Genomic DNA, 14,763 nt, shown 5'->3' with positions numbered 1-14,763 from the left:
GTGCTGAAATATGCTCGAATTTAGGGAAGTGAAATAAATGGCCTGCGTACTCCCAAAACCAAAGCCCTCCTATGCAACCAATCAGAAACGTCTCTCTTTTTAACTTCTCAATCTTCCAACATTAAACTTTCAAATACAATAATTTTTTGACCTGAATGGAACGGGTTCAAGTCATGGTGACCTCCTACCTAAGATTTAATATCTTATAAATTTCTTCGACAACCGAACATAATAGGTGCACGAAGCTGACCGAGACATTCACAAATATATATAAAAATACAATGAAAATACCTCAAGGGTCCAAAACGGTACCCACTTGTGCGTGCTGTTAACAAGCGACATGTACATAGATTATTATACACTGAAAAGGGGATCTGACAAGAGAAACATGTTCTAAGCACTGGAAAGCAACCCAAAATTTTGTGTTTCAATCTATGGAAATGAGTACTCAATCTAATGTGAATAAACATCATATAGACATCAAGATAATATCACTGAAACATTTTTGCGTACTTGGTAATGATCAACCTGCTATGATGCCAGCTAAAACCTCGTTCTTCCCTCGGGCATAGATCGTGTAAACTAATCTAATTGCATCAAGCCATCCATCGAGCGCGTCCCACGAGTCAGCAACCTGCAGAATTAACAAGGTGATCGTGCATACAAGTTGATAATTACGGGACAAACTAGTGCATGCATTGTGGTCCCTCAAACAAAGGATGTGGTACAATGAAAGCTGTAACTGTGGGAATATCCACGTGAACAGTGCACTCCACTCTAATAGTAGTTACACGAACACATCAGACATGATAATCTTTCAGATTTGGTAAAAGCGGATGGGTTGAATGATCTGTTAGGAACTACGGATCTCCACATTGGTATGATATTGTCCACTTTGAGCATTAGCTCTCATGGCTTTTGTTTTGGTTTCTCCAAAAGGCCTCAAACCAATGGAGATGTATTCCTTACTCATAGACTCATGATCATTCCCTTAGCCAACGTGGGACTCCCTTCCAACAATCTCAACAATCCTCTCCTCGAACAAATTACACTATAGAGCCTCCCTTGAGGCCTATGGAGCCCTCGAACAGCCTCTCCTTAATTGAATCTCGACTCCTTTCTCTGGAGCCCTCGAACAAAGTACACTATTTGTTCGACACTTGAGTCACTTTTGACTACACTTTTGAGGTCCCAACTACTTTCTTCGATATTTGAGGATTCTATTGACATGACTAAGTTAAGGACATTGCTCTGATACCATGTTAGGAATAACGAGTCTTTACAATGGTATGATATTGTCCACTTTAAGTACTAGCTCTCATGGCTTTGCTTTTGGTTTCCTCAAAAGGCCTCATACCAATGGAGATGTATTCCTTACTTATAAACCCATGATCATTTTCTTAATTAGCCAATGTAGGACTCTCTCCCAACAACAGTAACTCCAATGCATTAGGGATTTTCCACACTTTTGTAATTTTATACTATCAATCAAATTTTTTATGCAAATGCCACTAGAATATACTCACCAAGAAAATTTGTCCATGGATTGTGTCGATGCAGAGCCCGGCACCGGGTGGTAAAGTTAGATCTGCACAGGCTGAAACAGAGACAATATCTGGAATTTCTACTTTCATTGTCCTGTCGCCATTCAAGGTACTTCCAGATCTTCCTAAAAGAGTAGGGGATGTTTGTGTTTGTTCCCCGCCTATGTTAAGCTGAAAGATGATGGGCCATGGGTAGTTTAATATCAGTTTCAACCAAATCACATAAAAGCACTTATCTTACATGGTTAACTGATAAAAAGAAGAAAATAGATTAATAAATTGTACCTTTTGCAATACATCATGATTTAGAAAAAATTGTGAACGTTTCCAATCACCGTGAGGAGCAAATGGTCTCCCCACCGGAGGTGCAGTCAGGTATCCAACTTTTAGATAGGGTAACGGCAGCTGTCAAAAAGTCGAGTTCCATTAAGTTCATTGCACCAAAATATATTTCCAGATCAAGGGATTTCACTGAAAAGTCATTTCAAAAGCACACGTGCATCTGAATATAAGATGAGTCCGAATTTACAAGGTACAGATTTCTTGGAAACTTCAAAAATATAGTAAAATGCTTGAACATGACATATCATGCCCTGCATTTTAACTGTTAAAGTAGTCTTCATTGATAAAGTAAAACATGAAACTTAAAACCATGCATGCCCCAACTGTTGATCACATTATAGGCTTAATATGGAATCAATTATGAAATTGACAGCTTCATTTATTTATGAACTTTGTACAGATCTTTCGCATCTTCCCATTAAAAGACCAAGACAACGCATATTAAACTAAACCATAAAAACAATACAGATAACTGACTGGTTTATATTGAACAAATAATAGAAAAAAAGACGTGGACAATGGTGATGCACATTATTTGAGAAGAACTAACCATTGAACGAACCAACCGCAAGGCACTGCTGTAAACCTATTAAAAACAAACATCAAAATTTTAAATGAAGCTTGTATGTGAAGAATAAAATTGTATATTAAGAAAAGAAGAGATGGAAGAACGGTTATTACAACAGGCCCAACAACATGGAAATTATTCGAAACAAAAGACTGGGCTTACAGAGTAACTTGGTTTTAGAGCATGCGCAGCTGCAATATAAATTGCAGATTGGCTGTACAACTCATTAGGGGAAACATCCTTAACAGTTCCTGTGCCACCAGTCCGCAATGTGTCCTCAGCTAGTCCATACTATAGATGCCAGAAATGAGTTAAGATTTGAGCAAATTTATATTATCTGATCTGTAATCAAGACTTAAGTCTTCCACAGAACTTAAGAAGCTCTTAAATATAGCTACAACACAAGTTGATGAACTTATTCTAAATGTGGCGCATTAAACAGATGTAAGGTCATGTAATTTCCTCACATGCGGCAGGTAAAAGACTCACCAGAACAGTACCAAGGTTGTAGATTGCTCGATGAAAATCAAATTGCAACTGTATAGCAGCACGGAACTGCAATGGAAGAAGCAATCAAGGCATAGAATGGAACCGTAAGTTTTAAGCAAAATGCTGCAATTATTTAGTATTTAAATGTTTCAAATAATAGTGTTACCTTACTGATAGCTGTTTTTACAATTGTCTGCTTTTCTCGTGCTGGCACAATCGCACTGAGTTCCTGAAATGGATCATGATGTTCTATAAAAAGAAATTTTGTACACATAATATTTGTGGTTTCATCCGTGGAGGTGAGAAAATGAGACTCTTTCAAAACGAAGATCAATCTAATGTGAAAAACATAAGTACCTGTAGAGCAAGCCCCCAATTATTTAGTGCCTGAAATTGACCAAAAGAGTTAACCTTAAGGTATTAGCAAAAAGCAAATTCAAACGCTTCATTTGAGGTTATAGAGGCTTATAATAGAATCAATTTCACAAAAAAGAACACATTGAAGAAGAAAGTCCCAAAGAAAAATTAAAGCACAAAGGGGTTTTCTAGCAATTTCTTGAGATGTACCTGGGGACTATTCCAGTTGAGTTGGACAGCTTTTTCATAATTTTTGGTAGCCTGAAAGATAGAATATTGGAATGATTAGTTCGTAAATAATGAGGTTTTTCTTTTTTGGAAGGAATGAAATTACAAAAGAGGGGGATGAAGAAAAGAAGAAAATGATTACTGTAAATTAGATCAATAAGAATATTAGAAGTGGAAACAAAAAAGTAGGTACAGAAAACAAGCAGTTCTTTTTCCTTTTTTCATTTTTCTTTTCTACAGTTTTTTAGTCTGAAATATGTTGTTCATGTCCAGATTATGTATGAACAATTTTTAGGATGGACTTTAACAAGTTCCATTCAGTCCCTCCATTATCGCCAACATCATCATTCTAATATAAAGGAAGCACCTGTATTTTTGGTTTTACCGACGTTTCAAAATTTTCAGCACAGAGTTGATAATGAAGTATAATTAGACCTTTTAAACAATTGACAGCCTAAATGATTATTTTGAAAGAAAAGGAAAATTCCTTTTGTTTTAAAATCTTTTTAGTGTTTCAGCAGGGATCCGAACTTTCAACGTATAAAGGAGTCTACTGATGCCTTCGCCAAGTCATAAAAGTGATGATATAAAATTAAGGAACAAAAGAATATTCGCTAAAAAAAACATTTCACCAAAAAAAGAAAATAACACAAAATGGAGAAGGCCTAGAGTGTCCATTGAATCACACAATCACATTAGCACAGTAAATAGTCGAATTTTAAATCCTTTTGATTCCCGGAGAAAAGTGTTGATATATAACCCAGAAAAGATGGTGCCCATTCATTCCAGTCATGGACATTCCCGAATAACAAACGATATACATACGTTAGGGGTGGAAGTTTTTTTTTTTTTTTTTTTTTCCAAACACGTAATGACAAAAAACCACAAGGGATGGAAGTATAAACCTGCTTCCACAGTTCTTCAGCCTCCTTTGTACGACCACGCATTTTGGCACGATCAGAGATTGCAATAGCCCAATTATAAAAAGCCTGGGGTGCAATCCAAATACATAAAATCATTAAGACAGCACTAACGATAAATTTTGCAGGTCATGTGAAAAATGCATACAAATATTTTCTAACTCTGCCAGTATCAAGAATAAAAGAAGGCCTACTTTGAGCCATGGTTTATCAAAACCTAAGCAAGAATACATAATTACTAATGTGAAAAATGAGCCCAAGAAAAACTCATTTTGATCAGTCTTGAAAAAAGAACAACAAAATAACTAATCTGAATACGTTCATTTCTGGCAGATTCAATATTAGTCGCTCTACAAAGTTTGTAGATCTTTTCCTTTTTTCTTTCGATCAGTCACATTTTTGGCAACAGCATCCTGAGTAACATAAGTGTAAAAAGGTTTTTCTTTTACATACATCATGAAGTGTTGGGCAAAGACGGGTAGCCTCATCGTACTTTTTACAAGCCTCTTCAAGCAACGCATCTTTAGAAGGTGAAGTGGAATCTGGACTAACATTGTCTGCACTCTCCTGCAACACCCGATTAATTTTGTTTATTGTGATATTGCTTATAACAGAATGAAATATCAGTACATTTTGTAGTGTATTGTTATAACGAAATTTTACTTCTCTATGCGAAGAAAACTAAATGTTTCATTTCATTTTATATCCATGTTACATAAAATATTGACACTATGTACTGGAAGGTCTCAGCTAAGTTGTGATATATTTTCAAACACATAAATTCAATTGAGTTGAAATTCTTTTAATGACTCGTCAATAATCTCTCCCTGCCATCCAACCTTATTGATCAAGAAATAGAAGGGAATAAAAAAACCAGTTTCCAAAATAAAATATATAAAGTCTCAGACCTGGAGGACCAAAGCCCAATTGTATAGAGCATCATAATCTTGACCATTTCTCTCAATTGCACTCGCATACCTGCAATATTTAAATGGAAAATAGATGCTTAGAAACAGAGAGTTTCTGAAGGAGTGCAAATATTTTTTAAGAAAGAAATGGATTCTCTGTTCCTGATAAGAAATAAATATACAATAGACTTTATCAATACTATCATGAACAAAGGCAAAAATTAGTACTTGATCTTTCTTTTATTTTCAACTTTTCATATTTTCCAAAAGGTCTATTGATAACCCTGCCAACATTAAGCACAATTCAAGGGGAAAAAATGCGAGCCCTAGTGAGATCTACCCTCCTACAATTATCTCCAAGCAGACATCCCAAGATATTTTGAGGTGATTGCCTTTCATCTCACCTATGCCATATGTGCTTTGCACTTAGGCATGCCCCTTTCGAAAACGGTAATAGGGTAAGCTGGGTGCTATTATGTGGCCACCTAACTGGAATGTAAATATTCTATAATAAGTTTCTCAACTCTAAATGTTATAAAAATCAGTTAATCCATTACTGTTTTGCATAAAAAGTAATAAAAATACCCATGATTATTAATATAGATATAAATATGTATATATATGGTATTATATATTGTATTCTTTACTAACCATCATGTATGCAAGAGTTTAGTTATTATTTATTTATTTATTTATTATTATTATTTTTTTGGTTGTAGTGAAAATCCCATGACACAATTAGAAATTAAACACAAGCTCCTATTGGAAGAAAAGGGGAAGTACAACTGGGCTCTTATTTCAATAGGAATTCAAGTCTAGGTCACCAGAAGTATTAAGAGATGTAGTTGATGGACAACTACAAGGTACAAAAAGTATAGTGATGATACCTCCTAGCAGCAAATGTGAGAATCCTTTGGCGAGAACGGCCCTCTTCATCAACACCTGTAACACTGTTGATCAACTCCATGGCAGCTCTGCTCTGTTCAGAATAAGGCTGATGTGGACTATCTTGATTAAGACTGCAAATTCATACAGTAAAGCAAAGCAAAAAAGTAAAGAAAGAATATAGCTATTGAGACAAAATTTGATAACAGCATTATTGTTATGAATAGCAATTAAACACTCCACTAAAAATAGTGAGCCTTTTCAAATTCACACCAAAATCAAATGGAAAGAATGAAAAAAAAAACAAATAGATTAGATTGCAAAATGAAACGGACAGGAGTATCCATAAATGTATTGATTCATACCAAAAATGAGTTATAGAGCACCTAGAAGTGAAGCTACAGGCTGATGATGGAATAAAGAGAAAATGTAAAAGATACGCTATTATTGCGAGAAAAGGATGGTGTTAAGAAACCAAGATTGCGATAGGAATGCTATTAAGGTATTGTTGAGATATTAAGGGTATATTGGTGATTAGTTAGGGAGGTAGTTATGGTATTTGGTTTTGAGTAGACGGAGGGGGAAAGAAGGAAGTCAAAGAATTGTTTAGATGGTTTTAGGCTTGAGTTAGGATTCTCAAGAGAGGGTAGGTTCCAAGTACCTCGTCAAACCAAGCACGTTCAGTGTAGAAATTAAGAAGAATCGAGCAGTAAACCGATTTCAAGGTTGATCCAAAGTACGTGAAACAAGAACAAAATTAAAACTCTTTCCTACCAAAATGAACAATCTCAAAAGCCTAATTGGGATTTTTGTTAAGTTAATACCTAAGGGGTTAATGGGCAAAGTGCAATTGGAAAATTAGCCATATAATCCAATTTGATCAGAAATCTTTAAAATCGAAACGAAACTACAGTTTCCTACCACCTTATAAAAGCCTATTTTATCTTATCCAAAAATAAAATGAAGGCCTATCTGGGTACAAATGGAATCACCAAAATTTGAAGTCACAGAATCCAATTTCTTAGCGACAGAGGAAATGAAATTAAAGGTAAAGCCAGTTTCAAGATATTGAGCAACATATGAGAGCGACGGAGACAGAGTTGGAAAACGAAAGCAAAAATAATAACAACAATAAAACTTGTTTCCAACCGAACTTCCTATGGAAAGCATTCATTTCAATAGACCAGAGGATCATGCCTGTCTCACCACTAAAAGAATATATATCCAAACCATAAGAAAAAAGTTTTATGGGAGCATATCACGTTTTAGGATAATGTATTCCAGGAAAGAAATAAGTCTATTCATGGGTCGGATTGGGTCAGTTTGAAGCAACTTTCAGATTTAACAAATATATGGGGCGAACTGAATGGTGAATGTGAACAGCCAGACTATACACACGAGTTCAGTCCTATAGAATTGGATAGGGTCCTTCGGGTTTGCTAACATGCAAGACAAAAAGCCTAGTAGAGAAGCCATTATATTTGATTTCAGAACCTAGACAGGCATTCCTAACAAAATTAGAAATTGGGACAGGTGGTGGAGAGTACAGCAAATGGAGCCTTAGAACATCAAAATACGATGAATAGTTCCCCACAGCAATCAATCGTTCAAAGCCATCAGTGTATCTTACCCTTCTAGCAAGAAAAACAAAGACGGACCCCTTCAAGGAAAACAAATGCTCTAGACAGTTTGGGAGTGTCGGCTCAAGAGAAATCTTGCAGGCGCCAACAAGCGAGCTCGTTGGAAACTTTTGATCGACTTTGACTTTCAGAAATTGACTTGTTCAAATGGGAGTCATTTGATTTTGATGCCTAAAATAGTTTTCCTTGAAAGAAACTACCCCATAAGGCCATAACATTTTTTAATAGAAAAATAGGTATTCAAGCTTGAGAGAACCGTCGCAACATCTCTCTCCCTCTAACAGAAGTAATCACTTGATGAAAAAATCAGGTTGAGCATTGAGCATTCAATTTCAAATAATTGAAGATTATACTGCATTATTATCAAGCATTCAATCACCAATCAGCCATATTCAGTATCCCCAAGTAATCAAAGCAAGATTGCAAACCTGTAACCGGAGTTCGCCTCCGGCTTCTCGCCTTCAGATTCGTTAAGGCTGTCGTTACCATCTTCAACTTTCAATCCATTCAGCAACTCTCTCATTGTAAATGTTCGGCTTCCTTCATCTTTACGCAGCGCAGGTTGCGAGTTCTCAGTGCCGTTGGATGAGATCGAGGTTCCTTTAGGCTCTTCAAACCTCGGATCTGCAACATCCGTCGCTACCTGTAATTGGATGGACTCCGATAACTGTTTCCTTGGAGAATCCAGCTCCGATTGAAGCTCCGAGTCTGCTACTCCATTGACTGATTCCGATTCGCGTTCTTGTTGTAATTCAGCTGTGGGAATTACCAGCTCCGATTGAGGCTCCAAGTCTTCTACTCCATTAACTGATTCCAATTCGCGTTCTTGTTGTAATTCAGCTGTGGGAACTACATCTGCTGTGGATTCCGGCTCTGATTTGGATTCACCAATTTGATTTGATTCTACCGAAATGTGTGGTTCGATTTCGATTCCGTTCTGCAAATTATTGGGTTCCTCGGGAGTCGGCGACATGGTGAAGTGTCGAACAGGAAGGGCAGGATTGAAGCGAGGTTCCGGAAAACCAGCAGATTGAAGATCCGTCAAGAACGAAACTGAAAGTCCAAAGAGAAAATGCCGAATTACTCCGCCATGAACGAGTGACACAAGTAGCTTAGGTAACTAAATCCCAAATTTTGCCTCGTGTTAGATTATCAATTTCATCTCAAATTAAATTGGAAACATTTTTAACTTTGAATCATCAATTTAATCTCTATATTATATGATTGGTTGATGAAGATTTGGAACATAGTAATCCTATGATATAAAATTTATTTTTATGGTTCATTTCTCGTATATCCAAAGATACAAAACGGTCAGTCACATTGTGATAGATTCTTCAAATAATTTATTTTTCTTTACCCTACTCATATGCTCGTAGCTCAAAAGGACTTGGGATTGTATTAGAGATGCCCATTTAACCGAGACTAATTTATCCTCTTTTACCTTAGTCATATGCTCATCGCTCAAAAGGACTCGGGATCGTGGTTAGAGATGTCCATTTGACCAAGGCGGGAATTTTCCATTTAGACGGAGAATGGAGGAGGAAGTGGAGAGAAATTTCTCCGATAATTAGGGTTGGGAACGAGATTATGTTCTCGTCCCGGTCTCTATCCCACTTAATATAAATATAAATATATTTTCAAGAAGAGACTTTCTATAAATATATCAAGTTGAGATGGATTTTGGTCTTTTACATTTCATGTATTTGGTGAACATTCCTTAAGGCAATTGTGATGTCCCACATTGGTTGGGGAAGAGAACAAACCACCTAAAGATGTGGAAACCTTTCCCTAGTAGACACGTTTTAAAGCCTTGAGGGGAAGCTGTATTGGATCTGGATGTGTTTTAAAGCCTTGAGAGGAAGCTGTCATGGATTTGGAAGCGTTTTAAAGCCTTGAGGGGAAGCTGTTCTGGATCTGGACGCGTTTTAAAGCCTTGAGGGGAACCCGTCCTAGATCTGGACACGTTTTAAAGCCTTGAGGGGAAGCCCGAAAGGGAAAGCTCAAAGAGAACAATATCTGCCAGCGGTGAAAAGGAAAGCCCAAAAGAGAACAATATCTGTTAATGAAAGGGAAAACCCAAAGAGGACAATATCTGCTAGCGGTGGATCTGGGGCAAGAGGACAATATCTGCTAGCAGTGGATCTGGGGAAGCCCGAAAAGGGAAAGCCCAAAGAGGACAAGAGGACAATATTTGCTAGCGGTGGATCTGGACGCGTTTTAAAGCCTTGAGAGGAAGCCCGAAAGGGAAAGCCCAAAGAGAACAATATCTGCTAGAGGTGGATCTGGGGCGTTACAGTAATGTTGGAAAATATTGACCGTAACTATGTTTTTTTCACGGATACTTTGAACAACCCAACTAAGGTTTCTAAATTGCAACCATTTTTTGGGCGTTGGACACTGGTCGTACAAGTCAAGATCATCAAATTTGAACATTTCTCGCGATAATATGTTTAATTTTCAATTTCTCGTCTATTGTCACAATATAAAAACTATATACTAGAAATCTGTTGAATTCGACATTTCTTTAGAACATTAGGGTCGATATGTTCGAGGGGTCGACATTTCACTAAATATTAAAGTTGACATTTCTCTAAAATATTAAAACATTTTTTATATTCTCCTTTTTTACTGTAATAACTTAGAATGCACTAACGGTTAATAAATTTAAATAACTATTCCACTTCTACGTGAATCTATCTATTGACTCTGACATTTTATTAAAACATTAAGGTTGGTATGTTCGAGTAGTTAAAGAGACAAACTTGAAATTTACCCACACAAGTTTGAACCCTACCATCAACGTTTTTTCGTTACTCACTTTTTACCACAATAGCGTAGAATTTCTATATGAATTTATCTATTGACTTCGATATGTCCGAGTGGTTAAGGAGACAGATTTGAAATTTGTTGGGTTTTACCTCAACCTATTCCCCTTCTACATGAATCTAGCATTAAGGTCAGTATCTATTCGACTTCTACATGAATCTAGCATTAAGGTCGGTATCTATTCCCCTTTCCTTCACAGTTTTTTCCTCTTCCTGCTTATTTTGGCGTGTGTTTTGTTTTATCTCCATTTTGTTCCAACCTTTAACAGTTGTAGTTTTACTGGCATAGATTCCAACCTTCAGATCTTTTCCTTTTCCTTTTCCTGCTTGATTTGGCTTCTGTTTTGTTTTACTCGCATTTTGTTCCAACCTTCAACCCGTGTAGTTAAAGCTCCCATAGATTCCAACCTTCAGATTTTTTCCTCTTCTGACTTATTTTGGGTTCTGTTTTGTTCTACTCGCATTTTGTTCCACCTTGTAAATGGAATTTGTTATTAGTTTATTTCAAAATTTTAAAACTTTTTTAAACAAATTTAAACGTGAAGGAGAAAAAAATATATAATTGATTTTAATTATTAAATATATAATATAGCATATGTGATTTTAATTTTCTTTTTAATTTATTTTTACATATATAGCAATGACGTGACGGAGAAACCAGCTTTTTTTAAAAAAATAAAATAAATAAATAATTTCTTTTAACTCCAATTTATCATGAAATAATGGTGCTTGAAACTTTATAGATAAGGATACGTGGGACATTTTAGGTCATAAAATTATCACCTTTAGCTTATTTGGATAATTTGGATAAGATTATTTTCTCTCTCATTTTATGTTTGGTATAAAAAAAAATTAATTTTTTCGAGTTGAGCTGTGTTCGTACCGACAATGAAAACTAATTTAATGTGATATTGATTTAATTTTTTAATGTTTGATAATTTAATTAATTGTTTTTAAATAGTTTTTTTAACCCACGTAAAAAAAAACATGGTTAGAATTCCCTTCGATACCTTAAAAAACATTTTTTTAGCTCACTAATTACAGAGTAGGAGATTGAATCGTCGGCAACAAACGTTTCTTTTTATAAGTAACAACATGTAGAAGGCTATCGTATCAACCTGTGAAATGGTAATTAATGATCTATTGAGCTATACTCAAACTAACCATTTGAGCACGTTTTTTTGATAAGTAGTAAGAGATTGAATCGTCGACGTTTGAAATGATAATTAATGATACGTTAAACTATGCTTGAACTGACAATATGATTCGAACACGTTTCGGGAATTCTATTTTTTTCTCGAACGTATTGGATTACGTTACGAACCCCTTTTTTAATTTTCATTGGAGTTTTGTTCTTATCCCTACAAACAACACAAAATCACGTTTCCTTATTCTAATTGGATTAGTGGTTTTAATTCAATTTGATGACTAGACTTCTCAATTGCCACGTGGCGTGGACATTTCAGACGTGTAGCCCTAAGCCGCCTCTCGAAGCTTCTTCGGAATAGTGTGAGGGTTTTATTTTTATTATTAATTTTTCATATTAAATGAAAAATAAAAGTGAATGCCACGTGGTCCCATGGTCCATTTCACCATGTCAGTTTGTCCATATCCATCCGACGGTCAGAGTTTTTACACGTCGGATGCATCGGACAGAGACAAAATTATGTCGTTTTGGCCGACAAGGTTCAGAGTTACTCTGCTTAAAAACATTCAAAAAAAGTTACCGTTAATTTATGAACGTAAAAATATAAAATTAAAATATTATTATCTCATTTCAAAACTCCCATGAAATTTCAAGATTAATACTATAATTGAAAATATATATATATATTTATCGCTAGCACCAAAATAGTTCTTATATTTACGTTTGAGCATGCTCGAATGAAGAGAGCTTTAGAATCGAAAAAATAATAACAAAATGGTATCGAGAAAGATAGAGAAAAGTATGATAGATTGAGAAAGGGAGATGACGGGAGGTAAATTCCCGTTAATAGAGTAACAGTAAGATTATTTTTAAGTGAATAGTATTTTTTTTAACTAGATACTAATGGTTTTTTTTAGTTTGGAGGATATTAACGAAAGTTTTGAAAATTTATAGGTATTTTTTAACGAGACACTAACGTTTTTCATCCACGGTAAAAACATTTAGCATTTTCTAATATATATATATATATATATATATATAGACACGTACTTACTTACTATATATAATATATTGTTCGTTTGAAATTGATATTTTGGTCGAGAAGTATGTTTTTTGTGCGTAAATTTGAATGTACGATTGTAAAAGAAGTATATGTCAATTGCCGTTAACTAGCTCGGAGAGATTATTCAGATCATATTTGATAATGAACTCGATCAGGGAATGGAATTTAGTCAAAATATTGAAAGTCAACATTTGATTGGACAATGAACGCGTGTGAGGCTCTCATTGGCTAGTGTCGTAATTATAATGAAATGCATTACATGGAATTCTAATCCACCAAAATGATTTTTCTACCAAATTAATAATATTTAAATAAGGTAAATTAATTATTTTAAAAAATGGACGTAATTTAAGTCTTTTTGTTCTTATCTTTCCCGAGAAAAAGTCACCCAAACCAACGTTCCAAAATCTTTTTTTTTTTATTTCTTAATAATTTTTTTAATTTAATAAGACATTTTCTTTTAAATACCATTAAAATATATAATTTTTTTTTTATCATTACCTTTTGTATACAAATTTTTATTTTTTAACATTTTTTTATTTAAACAATCCACGTAAAGAAATATTATAAAAAAATAAAATTTTATTTTATATTTTCAAATATTTATTTGGGACCAAATTCCGAAATTGGATATCAATTTAAATAAATTGTTCTGCGTTTGATAATATATTTATAAAAAAAAAAAAAATTATATATTTTAATTTAACAAAATAAATTGCATTTTTACTGATTTGAAAACATTTTTTTTTAAAGTGTGAGATCTTATTGGAGAGACGAACAAAACATTTCTTATAAATGTGTGAAAAACTACTTTCTAGTAGACACGTTTTAAAACTGTGAGTCTGACGGCGATACATAATGGATCAAACCGGACAATATCTATTAGTGATAGCTTGGACGATTAAAAAAAAAAAAAGATTTCCTACCAAATTTAAGAACACAAAATATAATTTTAATTACTTACCAAAGAAGTCTTACTGTAATTATGATATGCATACCTTTAAGATCTTCTTTAAACCCTATAAATTAAATGTATGTTTCGCTGTAAAGGTCTCACTAACATGTAAAGACAAATGATGTGAATCATTGAAAGTACTGTATTATAAACGGTAACTCGAAAAGATAAAATACATGAATCATTGAAAAATACTGTATTATGAATATCAATTAATGTAAATCTGGTTAGCTACTTGGAAATGAAGATGTAATGAACTCGATTTTCGAGGCTTAGAACCGTACCTTAGTAAATATTGAATAAGAAAATACGGTAAAAACTAATATTGTTTAGGAAAAAATTATAATACAAACGTAAAAAAATAAAACAATCTACCTTTATTACGACACCTATTTTTAACTGTTCAAGAGGTTAAAAGCACATTTAAATTAAAAATAACGAGTAATATTAATATTTTTAACGTTAAATAATAAATAAATAAATACCACCACCATTTACTTCAAAAATAAAAATAATAAATATTTGTGGGCTTAATTTCATTTTAGTTCTTCTACATTTAAATATTTAAATTTAGTCTCGTAATTTTAATAAATTTTAAATTTAATCCTTTAAAATTAATTTTTTATTTATTAAAATTAAGAGGTATGAATTTACTAAGTTATTTAAATTTTTAATAAAAAAGATGTTATCAATTAATTATCAAACATTTAATTAGAATTTACCAACATTTAATTAGAATTTACCGCTCAATTTAAATATATATTTTAAAATTTATTTTAAAAAAATTATAAAATTAGTAAAATAAAATAAATTAAGTATAGGGTAAGAATATATATATATATATATATATATATATATATATATATATATATATATATATATATATATA

The 14,763-nt window shown here is 33.7% G+C and overlaps 1 protein-coding gene across 1 annotated transcript; it reads right to left on the bottom strand.

The window, feature by feature from the left end:
• Positions 1-267: 267 nt before the first annotated feature.
• Positions 268-9,016, bottom strand: LOC111431218 (protein HLB1-like). Its single transcript, XM_023067805.1, has 14 exons — positions 8,310-9,016; positions 6,244-6,375; positions 5,357-5,426; positions 4,902-5,015; positions 4,434-4,517; positions 3,511-3,561; positions 3,301-3,330; positions 3,110-3,172; positions 2,944-3,009; positions 2,617-2,745; positions 2,437-2,472; positions 1,830-1,949; positions 1,527-1,715; positions 268-634 (listed from the first exon to the last, which is right to left on the bottom strand). Exons 1-14 carry the CDS (start codon positions 8,852-8,854, stop codon positions 524-526), a joined length of 1,740 nt encoding a protein of 579 aa, XP_022923573.1. The 5' UTR covers positions 8,855-9,016; the 3' UTR covers positions 268-523.
• Positions 9,017-14,763: the final 5,747 nt, after the last annotated feature.

Source organism: Cucurbita moschata, unplaced genomic scaffold, assembly GCF_002738365.1.
Source record: "Cucurbita moschata cultivar Rifu unplaced genomic scaffold, Cmos_1.0 Cmo_Scf00035, whole genome shotgun sequence".
Taxonomy (NCBI): domain Eukaryota; kingdom Viridiplantae; phylum Streptophyta; class Magnoliopsida; order Cucurbitales; family Cucurbitaceae; genus Cucurbita; species Cucurbita moschata.
This window is presented reverse-complemented; position numbering and strand designations above follow the sequence as displayed.

Coding starts and splice junctions, on each gene's coding strand:
- LOC111431218 (XM_023067805.1), bottom strand. CDS start 8,854: ATGTCGCCGACTCCCGAGGAACCCAATAATTTGCAGAACGGAATCGAA. Junction 3,562..4,433: donor CTGAAGAACTGTGGAAGCAG/GTTTATACTTCC, acceptor TCTATCTTTCAG/GCTACCAAAAATTATGAAAA. Junction 3,173..3,300: donor ATTGGGGGCTTGCTCTACAG/GTACTTATGTTT, acceptor GATCCATTTCAG/GAACTCAGTGCGATTGTGCC.